The sequence below is a fragment of the Hemicordylus capensis genome, chromosome 3 (assembly GCF_027244095.1).
Source record: "Hemicordylus capensis ecotype Gifberg chromosome 3, rHemCap1.1.pri, whole genome shotgun sequence".
NCBI classification, from domain to species: Eukaryota; Metazoa; Chordata; class Lepidosauria; order Squamata; family Cordylidae; genus Hemicordylus; species Hemicordylus capensis.
Genome location: NC_069659.1, coordinates 110,304,560 through 110,321,980, shown reverse-complemented (window position 1 = coordinate 110,321,980; position 17,421 = coordinate 110,304,560). Strand labels below are relative to the sequence as shown.

At 43.4% G+C, this 17,421-nt stretch overlaps 1 protein-coding gene across 3 annotated transcripts in view; it reads left to right on the top strand.

Moving 5' to 3' along the window:
• POLA1 (DNA polymerase alpha 1, catalytic subunit) overlaps positions 1-17,421 on the top strand; it is a 467,466-nt gene that overhangs the window by 220,215 nt on the left and 229,830 nt on the right. For all 3 annotated transcript variants that reach the window (XR_008320234.1, XM_053312417.1, XM_053312419.1), the window contains exons 30-32: positions 3,000-3,132; positions 7,835-7,966; positions 9,021-9,195. Coding sequence is in view for 2 of the 3 variants with exons in the window: in XM_053312417.1 (XP_053168392.1) it covers positions 3,000-3,132; positions 7,835-7,966; positions 9,021-9,195 (440 nt within the window). In the remaining variant the exon portion in view is untranslated. The remainder of the gene's footprint in view (positions 1-2,999; positions 3,133-7,834; positions 7,967-9,020; positions 9,196-17,421) is intronic.

Below are 17,421 nucleotides of genomic sequence, written 5' to 3'. Positions count from 1 at the left end.
ACTCGATGTCTGCATAAAACAAACCAGTCAATAACACCTGTCTGACTGTGTAAATCAGTAATAATAATAATAATAATAATAATAATAATAATAATAATAATAATATTGAACTAACGGAAGTTTCCAAACTATGTACAGAGGCCACTCTATATAGAACACATTGTTGTAGTCCAACCTGGAAGTTACCAGCTGGTGTACCGTTGTTTTCAGGACATTCTCCTCAAGAAATGGGTGGAGTTATTTACTCATTCACACCTAGTAAAAAGCACTCCTGGCCTCAGCCTCAACCTGAGCTACCCAGGAGAGACCCTGGTTGAAAAGCACTCCCAAGCTACAAACCTGTTCTTTCTGGGGGAGTGTAACCTCATCCAGAACAAGAAGTTCTATCCTGTCTTGCAGATTATGACCTCTAACAATGAGCACCTCCATCTTGTTTGGATTCAGTTTCAGTTATTATCCCTCATCCAGTCCATTACTGCCTGTGGACAGGCATTTAAGGGGGTAATGCCATTTCCTGATGACAAGAAGAAAATATATTTGGGTGTCATCAACATATTCATAACACCCAGCATCAAATCCCCTGACTTCACTTTGCGGTTTCATGTAGATTAGGTGTGTGCAAACAGGTTCGACATTGAACCAATTTGGTTCAACCATTCGGGGTCGCACCGAACCACCCCCTGTTTGGTCCAACCCTGGACTGAACACCCATGGCTGCTGGGTGAAGGCCAGAAACCGGCCGAAGAGCAGCCGAACCAGCCAAGGGGGGTATGTCTCAGAAATATACCTGAGACATAGGAACTGAACCACTGTAAAATAGTGCCTCTTATCCCCAAATCCCTCAGGCAATCCACAATACTGTGGTTGATGATATGAAAAGCCATCAAGATATCCAAAAGAATCAGCAGAGTCATACTTCCTCTGTCAATTCCCTGGTGAAGGTCATCTATCAGGCCAACCAAGTCCATCTCAACCCCATAGCCTGCCCTAAAGCCAGTTTGAAATGGGTCTAGATAATCAGTTTCCTTCAAGACCACTTGGAGCTTGTCAGCCACCACCCTCTCAATCTCAACCATGGGACGTTGGAGACAGGCCTATAATTATCCATCACCAGGGGATCCAGAGTGGGCTTCTAAAGACAGAGTCTAAACACTGTCTCCTTCAAACAAGGTGACATCCTGCCCTCCCTCAGTGAGGTATTAATGATATCAACCAGGCCATTTCCAACAACCTCTCTGCAACTGGATATCAGTCATGCTGAGCATGGGTACAAGGAACAGGTGAAAGGCTGTACCACTCGAAGCAGCTTGTCCACATCCTCAGGAGTCACAAACTGCAACTGATACAATCTAATATTACAAGAGGGATTGCTGGACACCTCCCTAACTGGCCCTGCAAAAATACTGGAGTCCAGATCAACCCAAATGAGAGATATTTTACCTGTAAAGAACTCATTGAATTCGTCACAATGAGACATTGTTTCCAGAAACAGATTTGAAACAGAAGGGGCTTCAATTAAACCCCTAACAATCCAGAGCAGCTCTGCTAGATGAGAACTTGCAGATGTAATATGTGCAGAATAAAATCACTTTGTTGCGCATATTGCCATATCATAGGCTTTCAAATGGGCTCTATGCTATGTCTTATCAAATTCAAGATTGGTTCTTCTCCATTTGCACTGCAGTCTACTTTGCCACTTCAGCTCCCGTAACTCTTACGTATGATACAGAGCTGATTTTGAAGCTAGTCAGAGAGGATGCTTAGGAGCGATCATGTCTACTGCATTGGTAAGTTCCCTGTTTCAGGTATCCAATAAGGCATCGACAGAATCATCCGCAGAACCAACTCCCAAACCTTCCAAGGTCCTTTGTAATCCTACTGGATCCAACAGTCTTCTTAGGTGGAACATTCTAATAGAATGGTCACATGACTGTGAGGAAATGGTCTGTCCATGACAGTGGGAAACCACATTGCAACCTCACCCACAGAACACCCCACTGATCTGAGCAAAGGACCAGATCCAGCATGTGACCAGCAACATGCTTAGGTCCAAGGACTAATTGGGATAGTCCCATAGGTGTCATGGCTGCTATGAACTCTTGACCAGTACCTGACAAGCCAGTCTCAAAGTGGACATTGAAATCAGCAGCGAAAGCCTGGGTGACTCCAACACCAACTCATCGACTAGCTCAATTAGGGAGTCTGTTAATCAGTGGTATGGTATACCAACAGAATCCCCAATCTATCCTGAGTCCCCAACATGAGGTACACATACTCAGTATAAGTAGGTTCTCTTGTGGGAATCCACGTAAGGGAGATGTTATTCTTATGGACTACCCCCCTCCCCCGCCCACTTCCCCTAGCCTGCTCAACAACAGAGTACCGTGGGGGAAGATGTTGGGCCTACACAGGACCACTAACCCCCCACAACCAGGCCTGTTATATAAGCCAGGTCAGCTCCTTGATCAATACTGAGCAGTGGTCTGACTCAGTAGAAGACAGCTTATTATGTCCCTTGTCTTGGCACCCACTGTTAGCACTATCACCTGCCTTGGCTGGAGTTTCCTCAAGTTTATTTCTCAATTTCCACAGCACCCCTTATTTGAATTGTCTAGAAACTAAAAGATAGGTAGTTGGTTTTTGGTTTTTTTAAAATGACTGAAGAGTAAGATGGTTGGGCCCTTGAATATTTTTCTGGCATCTTTGGCTAAATCTGCATTTACAATATGGAAATATTTAATGAAAAAAATAATCTTGTGAGAGGCATAGCCAGCATAAATGATAATGCTTGGTTATCATCTGCCCATGGATCTAGTTGAAAATCCTGATGACAGTCTGGTAGTCCATCTTAAAGGAGCTTATTTCCCACAGTTGGATCTCAACAGGATAGTTGGAAAACATGCATCCCCTGGTTTCTTTGGAACACAGCTAAGTGCATGTGTATACTGTGGACTTTTCTTAAAGATTTGTTGTCTCACCTGACTAAACCTTTCTTACAGCTATATAATTGGCCAGATTCTTTCTGACCAATCCCGAGATGCAATTGTAGAAAACATCCAGAGGAGACTAATCCAAATTGGAGAAAATGTGGTAAATGGCAGTGTGCCAATAAAACAATTTGAAATCAACAAGGTAACTTGTATTGCTTGTTACTACTGTACCTGAATATGTCTGAACATATTTTGTGGGATTCTTCCTGGTCCCCATTTCTTTTTCATATTGAACTCTGCCTTCTTTTTACTACTTCATGCTGTTCAGCAAGTATTTTAGAAACATTTAGAACTCCGATATAAACGGAGGGGGAAAGTGTATTTAATTAAGGAAGGCAGGATTTATTTAAATTATACAAAACTCTGCTGTAGTTCTGTCCATTAACTCTATCTCCACGTGTACCACTTGATAAACTGTTATTTGACTAAATTGTTAACGTCAATATATTTCTGCATGTCTAGAATCTTGCACCCTCCCTAGGAAGGACTTGATTTAATGATAAGAGGAATAGTGATATAGGTGCATCTTGTAAATCATTATTTTGAACTTATTTGATTGATTGATTGCATTTATAGCCCACCCCATCCAAATGCTCTGGGCAGTGTACAACAAGTTTAAAAAGACATAAAACAAACACCATCTAAAACACACTACTTAAACCAATATAAAAACAATTTTAAAACAATTCAAAACCATTTAAAGCCAATTAAAATACCCTAAAACAATTTAAAAACCTTGGAAGGCCAGGCCAAGCAAATATGTTTTCAGGGCTCTCTTAAAGGCCATTAGCGAGCCTGAACTGCGGATATCTGCTGGGAGTGCATTCCATAGGCCAGGAGCAGCTACAGAGAAGGCCTGGTTCTGAGTTGCCACTAGATGTACCGGTGGTAACTGGAGACGGATTTCTCCAGATGACATCAACATGCGATTGGAATCATACAGAAGAAGGCACTCTCTAAGGTAACCTGGACACAAGCTGTTCAGGGCTTTAAAGGTAATAACCATAACTTTTTATTTTGCCTGAAAACATATAGGCAGCCTGTGCAACTGTTTTAAAACAGGCATAATATGGTCTCTCTGGGTTACCCTAGAGACCAATCTCTGGCTGTCGCATTTTGAACTGAAGTTTCCAAACTACATAGAAAGGCAGGCCCACGTAGAGCGCATTGCAATAGTCAAGCCTGGAGGTTACCAGATGATGCACCACTGTTTTGAGATAATTCTCTTCAAGGAATGGATGCAGCTGTCGAATCAGCCGAAGTTGATGGAAAGAACTCCTGGCCATACCTCCACCGGAGATACCATCGTGGGGCCTGGATCCAAGAGCACTCCCAAGCTGCGTACCTGTTCCTTCTGGGGGAGTGTAACCCCATCTAGCACAGGAAGATCTAACTCATCTCTCAAATTCCGATCTCCCACAAAGAGCACCTCCATCTTGCTTGGATTCAGCTTCAATTTGTTATCCCTCATCCAGCCCATTACTGCCCATAGGCAGGCATTTAGGGAGTGAATGCCATTTGCTGCTAATAATGATAAGGAGAAATAGATTTAGGTGTCATCCGCATACTGATGACAACATGCACCAAATCTCCTGATGACCTCACCCAGCAGTTTCATGTAGATGTTAAAAAGCATTGGTGACAGAATGAAGCTGATTTATACTGAGTGAGACCATGTAGCTCAGTGTTATCTGCACTGATTGACAGCAGCTTTCCAAGCTTTTTGCCAGCCTCAGTTGGTTCACCAGCTGCAACCTTTCCAAGAGAAATTAGATTTGACCTCAGGAACTCCTGACATAGTTATGACCAGGCTGGATTATTCCAGTTTTGTGTGTGGTGGGCTGCCCTGGAAGACAGTTCAAGAACTGAAACGGGTTCATAATTTGACTAACAGAACGTTGACTGGAGCCCAGGGAGTTAGTCCATATAACTCTTAATCTTATGGCAGCTGTGCTGGTTGCCGATCAGTTTCTGGGCTCAGTTTTAGAGTACTGTTACTAACCTTTTTAAAAGCCCAAACTGGTCTAGAATCAGGATACCTCAAGAACTGCTTTCTACCATATGGTCCTTCCTGAGCCCGTTCAGAGCCACTGCGCTCTGTCCCATTGCTGCTAGAGATACCTTGTGTGATTTTGAAGGCCTGAGGTTTTAACTTACAGATGCTAGAGTTTAGAGTCCCCTTTCTAGTTTGTTGGATGTCTTTATTTTGTTTGGATGTCTGTACTTTGCTGGATGGAGAGAGAGAAAGAGAGAGAGACCTTGATGGATCAGATCAAAGGTCCATCTTTGACCTATTTCACATAGTGGCCAAACAGAGGTCTCCAGGAAGCTAGCAAGCAGAGCATAAAGGCAACAGCCCTCTCTTGATGTATCTCCACCATCTGATATTCAGATGTATACTGCCTCTTACGTAAGTTCTGTTTAGCTCTCATGTTGATACATCACATTCTCTGGCATTCTGTTCCTAAATTAAATCTGCATTGTGTGAAGTCGTACTTTTTTGTCTGTTCTGAGTTTGCTGACAGTCAGTTTCATTGTGTTACCCCAAGTTTTGATATTCTATCCAATCTCTTCAAAGTTTTATAATTTTATCAAGGTCTATGCATGCCCTACCCTCAGTTGTATCTTTTCTAAATTAAAAAAAAGTTCAAAATGCTTTTGCCTGTTCTGGTAGAGGAGGACACCCATTTTGACTGTTGTTTTCTGCTAGGGCTGTGCATGAACCGGTTCAGAACCTCCTTAAGGAAACACCAAAGCAGTTCGGCGGGGTGGGGAGCAGTTCCCTTAAGAAGCAGGTAAGCAGGTCCTTACCTGTTCCACTTCAGCCCCACTGCTTTTCCGGGCATGTCGCTCTCTTATGAAAGGCTTTGTATAGGTGTAGTACTGTTCGCTGCAGCCTGCATGCGATGTTGAAACACATAGCTGCTGTGCATGCATAGCAGCTGTGTGCATGCTGATGCTGCATGCAGGCTGCAGGGAACAATGCCACAGCTATGTACAGCCTTTTGTAGAACAAGCACCGTGCCCGGAAAAGCAGCGGGGCTGAGGTGGAACAGGTGAAGACCTGCCCACCGTGCCTGAGGCTGCTCGAGTCCATTCAACCACTTGCCTATTTTCTGTACCTTTTTTCAGTGCTATAATTTCCTTTGGAGATGGCTCAACCAGAACTGTATTTCAAATACATTATATTATTTAAATAAAGGCATTATGTTACTGGCCATTATATTTTCAGCCCCCATTTAATAATCCCTAATATGCTAATTACGTGGTGTGTGTTTTTTTACAATTGCCACAAAGAGTAGATCAGTGTTCTCCATTTCAAGGCCCAGGAGACAGTGGCAGCTCCCATTTACCCTAAGTGCAACTCCCTGACTAATTATTTATTAGATCTATGCAAAGTTCTGGCCAAAGCCGAATACTCCACAGAAAACCTCTCACACTGTGCCAGAGGCAGCTTTTTCTACCACACAGGGCTGCATTTTGTCCAGCACTGGGGTTGGGGGTTCCTTTAAATGAAATAGAGCCCTTTCAATCCCAGCACCATCTTGGAAAGTGTGCATGGAACTCTGAGAAGTTTATTTCTTCCCAGCCATTGAGCTGGGAAAGTGCTGGGAATAATTAAGATTTCCAGTGCTCCATGTGTGCATTTGAAAATTGCACTGGTGCTTAACAATACTCTTGTCATTTATCTTAAAGGCCCCTTGGCATTGGGGAAAGCTCAGCACTGTGTGGAGGTCAGCCCAGTGGGAAATAGCTTTCACACTGGAGGGGTTTTTTGGTTTTTGCCAAAGTGACCCCCTGCACACATACCCGCTTAAAAAAAAAATAGTGACGATCCCCAGAGTAGATTTCTCCTGCAAGCTCTCCACCATGACTCCAAGATTTATTTTCTGATTAGTTTCAGCCAATTCTGATTCTATCCGCATATATATATGGTTTGGGTTTTTTTTGTCTAAATGTACACCACTTGGTGCTTATTTACATTGAATTTTGTTGGCTATTTTGTTTCATCCAGTTTGGAGAAATCCTTTTGGAGTTCTTCAGTTTGCTTGCATTTCACTATCCTGAATAATTTGGTGTCATTCAGAAACTTAGCTCACTCACTACTTACTCCTGACTCCCAAATCATTTATGAACAGGTTAAGTAGCACTGCCTAGGGACCAAATAAATATCCTTAAACTACTCTTATGCTTGCTTCATTGTGGACTGTCAATTTATTCCTTTCATGTTCTTCCTGTTATCCAGTTATATGTCCCCTTTTCCTGTGACTTCTAAGCTTACTCAGGAGTCTCTGGAACTGTGGTTTTTCAAAGAAGGCACTTTGTCTTTTACTTTCTTAACACTGTTACATAACCATGCTGGTATCCTCCTGGATTTGTTTGTTTCCATTCTAGTATATGTGGTATATTTTATCTGAGCCTCTGTTATGATGTTTTTAGAGTGATCAAATAACTTCCATTTGACTTTCCTGAGTCATCTTTTCAACTTCATTTTAATTAATTACCTGATTTTTTAAGAAACTGAGTTACTTATTTGAGCCAAAACTCAAAGGCATGGGTCTATCCCTTGGCTGTCTGGTGGAAAACTAATATCTGCCTACTTTGCTGTTCTCCATGAGATTGCTGTCCAAAGTGGCAAACAGAAAGGATATACATAGGTAAAAACAGATTTCCCACATTGCAAATTGGTTTCTAGAAAGCCATGTAAGAACTACAACCTAATGCATATGCTATTAGAAATGCTGGTGATTTGTGGTAGCATTTTAGATGTAGCAGTTCCTACTTCTTTAATGTTGCAGTAGTTTGCTCAGCATGTCAGTATAACTTTTTTTCTGTTGATCTAGGCATTGACAAAGGATCCTCAGGATTACCCTGATAAAAAAAGCCTGCCTCATGTACATGTTGCCCTATGGATAAATTCTCAAGAGGGTAGAAAGTTAAAAGCTGGAGACACTGTGTCATATGTTATCTGTCAGGTACAGATCTCAATTGTATTTTTTTCTAAATAATCATTTTTTCTTGACCAGAGTTCCCCAACCCTTTTAAACAAATGTACCCCTTCTGCCACAAACCTTCAGCTCAGGTACCCCATAGAGATCGGGGACGGACGGACGTGTGTGCAGGGGGGGGCATGCGTGCATTGGTGCACATGCACTGACAAATGTAAATGTCAACAGTTAACTTACTCCAGTCACTGGCTTACATCCAGACTAAATTACTCATGAGTACTCCCACTGAAATTAATGGGATAAATACACTTTTCCCATTAATTTCAATAGGGCTGCTTATGAGTTGCAATCTGGATGTAAGCCAGTGACTAAAGTAGCCTGTCTCATTACTGTAACATCTAAATTTGTTTATCTGTGTATACAAATGCATAAAAACAAAAATTTACGTGATACAGTTAGGAAGACAGGCGATTACAGTCACTGGCTCTCATCAACACTGTTACTTATTAGCAGTCTTCTTGAAATTAATGGGACCAGTTTACTTATCCCATTAATTTCAGTGGGAGAACTTCATGCTTATATTTTGGAGCTTGTCAGGCGGAGGAGAGGGATAAGCTGAGCTTCAACATGCAGTCAGCTGATCAGAAACAGAGGAGAAGCATCTTCACCCTTCTCCCTCCCCTTCTGCAGTGGGCACATTACTGAGGATGCAGCAGCTTCAAGCCAGTGATAAATGGGGAACAAATAACATGGCTGCACCATGGGGAGGCAGGGGGGCTCTGAATACCCTCTGAGAGCCTTTCAGGTATCCCTAAGAGTACTAGTACCCCCTGTTGGTAACCCCTGTTCTTGACTTTTAAAAAATGAAAATAGTTCCCTGTCTTTGATATAAAGTAACTGCCAAAGATTAAGTGTGCATAATATTAAAAGTGCACTTTTCTAAATACACACGGGGATTCCTAAACCTTTCATTACCCTTGGTAATGATCAGTAACACTTTCTTTCAGTAACATTTTCAGTTCAGTAACTCTTTCTTTCTTTCTCTTTCTTTCTTTCTTTCTTTTGCTTATATCTTGTACAGGATGGATCAAACCTGAGTGCCAGCCAGAGAGCATATGCTCCAGAACAGTTGAAAAAACAAAGCAATCTTGTTATTGATACTCAGTATTATCTGTCACAACAGATTCATCCAGTAGTGGCTCGTATCTGTGAACCCATTGATGGAATTGACTCTGTCCTTGTTGCAGCATGGCTAGGTAAACAGGCCAAACTGGCACATTTTTTTTTTGTTAATTCCCCCCACCTCACCCCTACCCATCACATACCCCAGACCAATGTGGATGAGTTTTGTTGACCATCACAAGTATATGTTACCCAAAGGCATTGCGCATGTGCCTTGAAGAGACCAAGAAAAAATAGCTTGTGGTGCACATCTGGATGTAATCTAGCCCAGCAGGACAGATGTGCAGGAGATGGTGGAGTAAAAAGGTCTTAGTGCTAGTATTCTGAGACACCAGGTCTTGGCTTAATCTGTCATGTTGGGCAGCTGGGGAAAGGGGTCCATAGCCCTGTACCTTTCAAATGAAGATCTATCCGTTATGTCATAGTTTAATTTTCCTATGGTACACAAGCTGCTTATGAGTGACCTCAGCACAGTTAACCATCTTCATAGTACTGCTGTTTAACCAATATTTTCAGGTACTTTTAAGAAGCTTGTGATAACATAGGCCAAATGTGTGTCTAAGATATTATCTGTGAACCAAGTTCAGTTTTATACTCCTCACTAGAATAGTGATGGCGAACCTTGTCCTATTAGTTAACTTGTATGTTCTGCAAATCTTACCATGTAAAATTGCCATGATTCTGCTCCACCCTCAGGAATGATAGGGCATAATTACAATTGGGAAATAATTTAATAGTAATGATAAATAATGTTAGACCCTGAGCCCTGATCATTCTATCTTAATTAGGATTCAATATTTCAGGAAGACAGAAACCCTTTTCAGTTACTTTCTGTACTTTTGATAAATAGGTGGAGAAAGGAGCAGAAACATAACTGCAGCTCTTGCCCCTAACACTTGTGCATCTTCTGGTCATGTCCCAAGAGTTCACGTGTTCAGCTGAACCTGTAGACATCAGGGGCCTGACCAGAAGAGGCAGTCCCACTCTACCTCACACACAGTCACTGTCTGTGTGACATGCTTGTCTGAAAGGGACTAGAATCCTTGTTCAGGATTCATATTTGGAGGTAGAAATATTCCAAGTCCGCTTTATCCATGTACATCAAAGAAGAGATGGTCTGTTTGCAGAAGGTGCCTGCACTTGGTTTCTGGGGCTTCCCTGCCCCCCATTCCATTGCTTTGTCCAAAGCCTCCTCACCATCAGGAGTGGCTTCTCAGAGAACTGCAGTGGGGAGGATAAAAAGATGAAGGTTCCTTGTATGAGCTTTGTTCTGCTTGCCCAACATAGGATCCTAACTGATCACCAAAAATCAATTGGAATTTAATACTGGCTCCCTTGTCTGTTCCGTATAAGTAGGCCTTCTCCAGCCTTATTTATATGCCAGTAGATCAAAATCTACATCGAAATGATCATAAGTTTCTTTCAAAAGCTGGCTATGACTGGAGTTTTTCATTTCAGAGAATCAAATCAGTGCAGGGTAGCCAAGGTTTATCATATTTGCCTTCATTCTCTGTTAGTGTAGGAGGCTTTCTAAGATGGGTTATCTCTTCCCATTGCTCCATAGAGTTAGAACTTAAGCTAATTATAGGTCTTTTTGTAGCTGTAGAAGAGATTCCCCTTTCAGTTTTGTTTCCTGGTGACCCCTGGTTCTAGTGTTGTGAGAGAGGGAGAAAATTTTATCTCTGTCCACTCCATGAATAATTTTATACACCTTGATCTGTCCCTCAGTCTTTTCAGACACATTGTATATTCCATAGAGATGATTTTCCTCTCCTGTTGACTAAGGCTATGGCCTTCCTGGACTTAGCCTCAATGTGTGGAGAGCCCACCCACTTCCAAGGGGGTACTGTTCCTCCTGATCACCAGGGTCAATCAGAGGGCTTTTTTCTTTTCCTGAAGCATTCTATTCTCTTTGTAAACTGGAATGGAAGTGGCCACTCGGGGCACAATGTACTGCACAAGCTAGAGCCAAATTCTCTACTCTTCCAGAATCAGTGTTAGCAAAACTGAAGCTCACCCTGGGAGATGCACTAGTAGTAGCCCTGGTAGCAAAGTACCCTGGTATCAAAGAGAAAGACAACATCCTCAGGGATCTTAAAGACCAGCAGATGGAAGTTACAATGAAAGCAGCACATGAAACAGTCGACTTAAGGGCCTCAGCATCCTCTTTAATTGCCAGAGCAACCTTGATTTTTACTGAGGAATACAAAAACGCTATCAAACCCTTTACCTGCCCTAGATAGGACATGGAGAACTTCCCTCAAAGTCCGGAAGTCTCTGGTCTTCATTTCAGGCACCCGTATCAATGCAGCGAGTCTCTCCTGCAAAGGGATTGGCATGAACATCCTCACCGGAAGGAACTTGTGGTTGTGCCACTGGAACACAAGCTCTGTATACATGAATAACCCAAATGGAAAGCATTTCAGTATAAACAAATCAGAAAAAGGCAATGTCATCAGCACCTTTAAAGAGAGAGAGAGAGGGATATGGAGAGATGGATGCAGATTGTCCAGAAGATTCAGCCTGTCCTTTTGTCCCTACAGAATTCCCAGTAAATCAAGGGACTTTCAGATTCACTCGTTCACAGTAGGGAGCAGTGTTTCCAAACAAGATCCATGAGAGTCTTTGGATGGAAAGCCCCAACCAGCACTTCCCACTCGGGAAAACTACAAGCATACCTATGGACAGCTAGCAGTAGGAGTAGATTTTAGCAATCTTATCCAATCTGGGCAGCATACTCACAAGTTGCCTAGGAAGCTCAAACAGTCTGTTATAGTTATTGTATCAAGTTCATGACCATCCTCAGGGACAAGTTTCTAGTCTCCCACTGTTTTTGGTGTTCAGAAAAGCACAAGATGGTGTTTTAAACCATACACCAGTTTGTATCAATCAAGGCTATAGAGCTTGTCCCCTTGAACCAAAGTTCTGCTGGAATATATGCAGTCTTACTTGTCTCCAAAACGAATGGTGATTGGAGAGCTGTTCTAAACCTAAAATGCCTCAAGAAATTTCTGCAAATTCAAAATGGGGACTCTGAGGTTGAGTGGTAGAGGGATTGCAGCTCAACAACTTCCTTGCCTCTATAGACCTGAAGGAGGAATATTTACATGTGCCAATCGCCCAGAAACACAGGTGCTTCTTCCAGTTTGCCAACCCTGAGAGATCCTTCCTCTTTGGCTCCCAGAGCCTTTACCAAACTGATGGTGACAATAATGGCCTACCTAGGATAGAAAAGCATATGTATATGTGCGTATTTAGATGACATTGTCATTTAGCCCAACTTGCACCTCACATCTTCACTTGACCTGCAGACAACATTGTCCTGCCTATGGAGCTTAGCTTCTTAATCCATTGGCCCAAAAGTTATCTTCAGCTGATGTAATAGCTAGTGCACGTAGAGGTACTGTTGGATATTCAAGCATTTCGGATTTACCTATCCCTAGAAAGGATGCAAAAGGTCTTAACATTGGTGAGGGAGACTTGTCCCAGACCTTCTCTCACTGTGCTTATACCTAACAAGCCTATTCAAGCTCATTGTTACAGTGATGGAGATAGTTGTGTGGGTGACACTCCATATCTGCAACCTGTTGTGGTTCCCCCTATCCTATTGGATTATGTTGCCAATAAGCAAACAAAAACTTTTAACATTTCTCATAGCTTCAGGAACTCAGTAGAGTAGTGGACCCAGGCTAGAACACCTATCTAGGGAAAATCAGAGTGCAGATCCTCATCACATGTTGATAACAACAGGGGTAAGCATCAGTGGATGGGGCATGTGCAGCTTAGAATGAACAGCCCAGGGAACATGACTGGCCAAGAATACAAAATGTCAATGTCCTGGCTTGAACTAAGAGCAATCCTCCTGCCTTCATGCATTGCATGATGTACGAAGACATCCTAGTGCACAAAGACACTGCTAGTACCAAAGAACATGTAAATGATAAACAGAGTGGGACCAGGTCATGCTCTCTACACTAGGAAGCTGTTTTCCCTACTACACTAGGTGAAAATCCATCTCAACTCTCTACTGACTTTCCATGTCAAGAGCATCTACAATGTGAAACAGATTGGCTCAGCCAACAAAATCTGGATGCATCAGAATGGAGCCTTCATCCAGGCCATTCAGGAACGGATCACTATCTGGTGAAGATTGGACTAGAGGTAGACCCGGTGAGGGTGTACCCTCTGTGTGGGTTGGAAACCAGTTTGGATTGCTCACCCCCAGAGGCTTACGGATAGATTCCTGATGGCTATGGGGGTTTTTCCTCCTGAGAGAGCAGACAGTTCTGTAGATGCCCTGGTCTTTCTCTGGTATAATGAGATGGGTCGGGCTTTTGACACAGTTCCACTTAAGCATCGTTTTCCAACCCACTGAGTTCAGGCAGCCCCCTGAAATACAGGAGAGCTGTGGGTGATGAATCAGGCAGGTAGACAGCTTGAGCCATGAACACAGGCTAGAGCCAATATTAGGGCCTATTCTGTGGCGGTTATGGCAACAAAGAAATCTTACTTTGCTGTTCACTCAATGTCCACTCAGCAGAGCTTTTTCGATTGGTTCAGGGGCCCAAATATCATCAAACTGAACTTTCATCAGCCTGCTGGGACCAATTTGTGTTATATTTTACAGATAAAATTGCTATATCCGTGCCAATTTGGATGTTAAGATTTTTGCAGAACCAGAACTGAATGTTGCTAAGTCATAGTCTTTATTTCGGTCTTTGACCAGCACAACAACAAAAACAGTTCAAACAAGCTACTCCTACAAAATAATAAAAAGTTTCTATAAAATTACTTAGTATAATAAGTAGAAGAAGCTAGAAGTTAAAACTGTGAACATAAAACTATATATAAAAGTTATTCAACACTAATAACAGAATGACACTGAGTATAAAGGTAGCAAGACAGCAACATTATGTAATTAATGCAGAGCATGTTAAATCTCATAGAATATTTAGATCTGGATAGTGATTCCAGCGACATACATAAATATGGGTTCTGCGCCTGCGCAGACCTGCTTCGGGTAGCTATCATTAGCTCCTCGCAACACCTTTAACCGCTGCTGCACGAGCCTGCAGTACCTCTATTGGTGGTTAGGCGTCTCTCTATTCAGATTCTGTCTGACCGCCGACTCGTTCAGGCACTTCAGAAAGCTCTTAACTCCTCAGTTAAGTTTGTTTGCTTGCTTATTCTACGGACTTATCTACTAGATTTGGATTGACTGACTACTCTTCACGGATTACCCTTTTAACAACAAAGTATATACCTGTATATATATATTTTTAAAGGACGGTTAACACAGCAACAGGCTACGGAATGGTAATCACCAAGAGCTCGCTTGGCGTTTCTTTCTATTCCCCGCCCCACCCCTCCCCATGAGCGCAAAGACACACGCACTAAAGGGTGCCACCCATGGAAAAAACCACCTTTAAAAGGTGTCAGGGTTGCAACGGAAAGCTCCCTTCAACAGATGGTCATCATCTCTGTCTTCTCTGCTTGGGAGAGGAGCACGCTGCCACCACTTGTGATATCTGCGCGGGTTTCTCAAAGCAAACCCTAAAGAACAGGTTGGCACGCCTTAAAGTAGCTATAATGGAGGATGCCCTGAGCCCATCTACTTCGAGCTCTCAGGCTGCCCCAGGATCTGCCACTTTGAGGCAGTCTAAACACCCGGGGAAACTGCTCTCGGCATCTAAGGAAGACTCCACTACTCCGGGGTCTGCCACTTTAAGGCAGTCTAAACACCCAGGGAAACTGCTCTTGATGTCGAAGCAAGACTCTGCTTTTACCGTAAGCAGCCAGCAGACCAAGCCTCTAGCCCTCGCTGTCGCAAAGGCTCGCCGCCGGCTGCCGCTCCGTTGGAAAAGACCAAAAAACAGCACCGTGTGGATACTATTGAATCCACCCCATCGCCCTCGGGTTTACAAGAGACATGTCATAGACACCGAGCGGTTTTGTTGTCTCCTGCCCCGACACCACAACTCTCCCCATCACAACTGAGCTCGATGCCGAGCACCTGTATGGAGAGAAGCACACATCGAACCAAGCGTTCAACTAAGAAAGACCATGCTCCAAATCAGAATTTACCTTTGACATCGAAGGACACCTCGACATCGAGGGACACCTCGACATAGGACACCTCGATATCGAGGGGCGACTCCACAACGAGAGACCACACAGGAGTCCATACCTCGGAAACGAGGAAACTGCCTGAAATGGAGATTGAAATAATCGAGGATGTGGAGACTCTCTTGGACACTGAACCACCTTTAGTTGAAGAGGATACTTGTACAGAAGAACACACTCCTTTGATTGCTCCTACGAATCCTGCAGAGCATCTATTCCACTCAGAAGAGGCCACTCCCTCTTCTGCAACGTTCCAAGGCTTCCTGCACTCTGGACTCGATATTGATGATAATGATGACCTGGAAGATAGCCCGAGGCTTCCTAATGTCCCAAGGACACCTGATGCTGGGGGTTTACTGCCCAAGGGAGGGTGGGGAACGACAAATGTCACACTGTCTCCAGATGAATACTCAGCATTCAGACAGTGGCACTTACAACGAGGACAACACTGCAACGTGGTGACACAAGTCACTCCATAGAACGAACCTGTGACACATTCCCGTGAATCCCAGACGCAACAACCTGCAACATCCGTGGCCATACAAGCAACCATGCACCCTACAGGGAGAACTGTGTCTGTCCAAGCGAGCTTCCCGATTCAGCCTGCCAGGGCAACTGCACACACAACTCAAACTGTTTCAATCCGTACACCAAAAACAGGGGTATCTGAGACTCATAAAGGCTCAAGCTCAGATTCCCATCCGCCAAGTTCCTACCCAGATGCTTCTGAAACCTCTGATGAAGAGAGCTAGGCGTCTGATTTGTCAAAAGGGGACTCAGAGCCGGAGCCAACCTTTCCAGATTTGCCTCTAGAAGTACCTCCTCCTTTAACAGTATCCCCTAACAAACAGTTAAAAACCTATCACCAGCAGGTGACTGAAATGGCGGAGGTTCTGGGTTTGGAATTGCTTCCAAAAATAAGTGAGGTAGATGACCCTGTCTACAATTTCATGAAACAGACGCCTGGGCTGCAACCAGTTTATTTGCCAATGTTACGGGTTATCACTAATGCTGCTCAATCAGCGTGGGAAGTGCTACAGACTTCAACGCCAACTTCATAGAAATTAGAAACCTTATACAGAATCTAAGAGAATGATAACGTATATCTACATAAACATCCAACTCCAAATTCCCTAGTCATAGACTGCGCTTCCACCTCTAAGATTGGGAGACGACACACCACTCCAGCGGATAAAGAGGGGAGGAAGTTGATGTCCTGGGGCGCCGAACATATTCGACTGCTTGCCTTTCGATCAAAATTACAAATTACGTGACTTGCCTGGTGAAATACACACATTGTTTGTGGGAGAGACTGTATGACCAGAGATCTACGCTCACTCCTGAAGAGTTCAGGCAGAAATTCGAGACCACCTTTTTACAGACTACAACAACCACTCGACAGCAGTTGGTCAATGCAAAACATCTGGCTGAGTCAGAATCAAGGACCCTGACCTCAGCAGTCATGCTGCACCACCATGCTTGGCTCCGTTCATCATCATTACAACAAGACAGCGAGATTGCATCGAGTCACTGCCGTTTGATGGTAAGGGCCTCTTTGCGGGAACCACGGACAAGACGATGGAGCAATGGAGGAAGTCGAAGACGACAGCAAGAACCTCATGGCTCAAACTCAGAGGTATACTTCAAATCGACAACATCCTTACCAAAGACGACGTTTCAGTTTCCAGCACTCTGACCACAGGGAATACCGTAAGCCGTGGAATCGCTACAACAGGAAACCTTTTGCAAACAGAAATAGGGCTGACCTGCAGAATAAGAATAAAACAGGCCAGCAAAATAAACAACACCTTTGAATCAAACAGCCTATACCTGATGATCATCAGGCTGTACCTGATGATCACTCAAGTCAAATTCAAAACTATACAAGTGAAATGCTGACCCAACCATCGGTCAACACAGGGCCCACCATCGCCTTGTGTACAGCCAGTGGTTCCATCAAACTGGCAAGCCATGCTTTAGCATGGCACAATATAACATCAGACCGTTGGGTTATGTGCATAGTCCAGTCAGGATACGCTATTGAATTCCATACTCGCCCAGAATACTCAGGTATAAAATATACACCAGAGATGGCTATTCTCAGGGAAGAGGTCAACTCCTTATTGGAAAAACAGGCTATACCACCTGTGCCATGGTTGAGATGCCAGTCTGGTTTT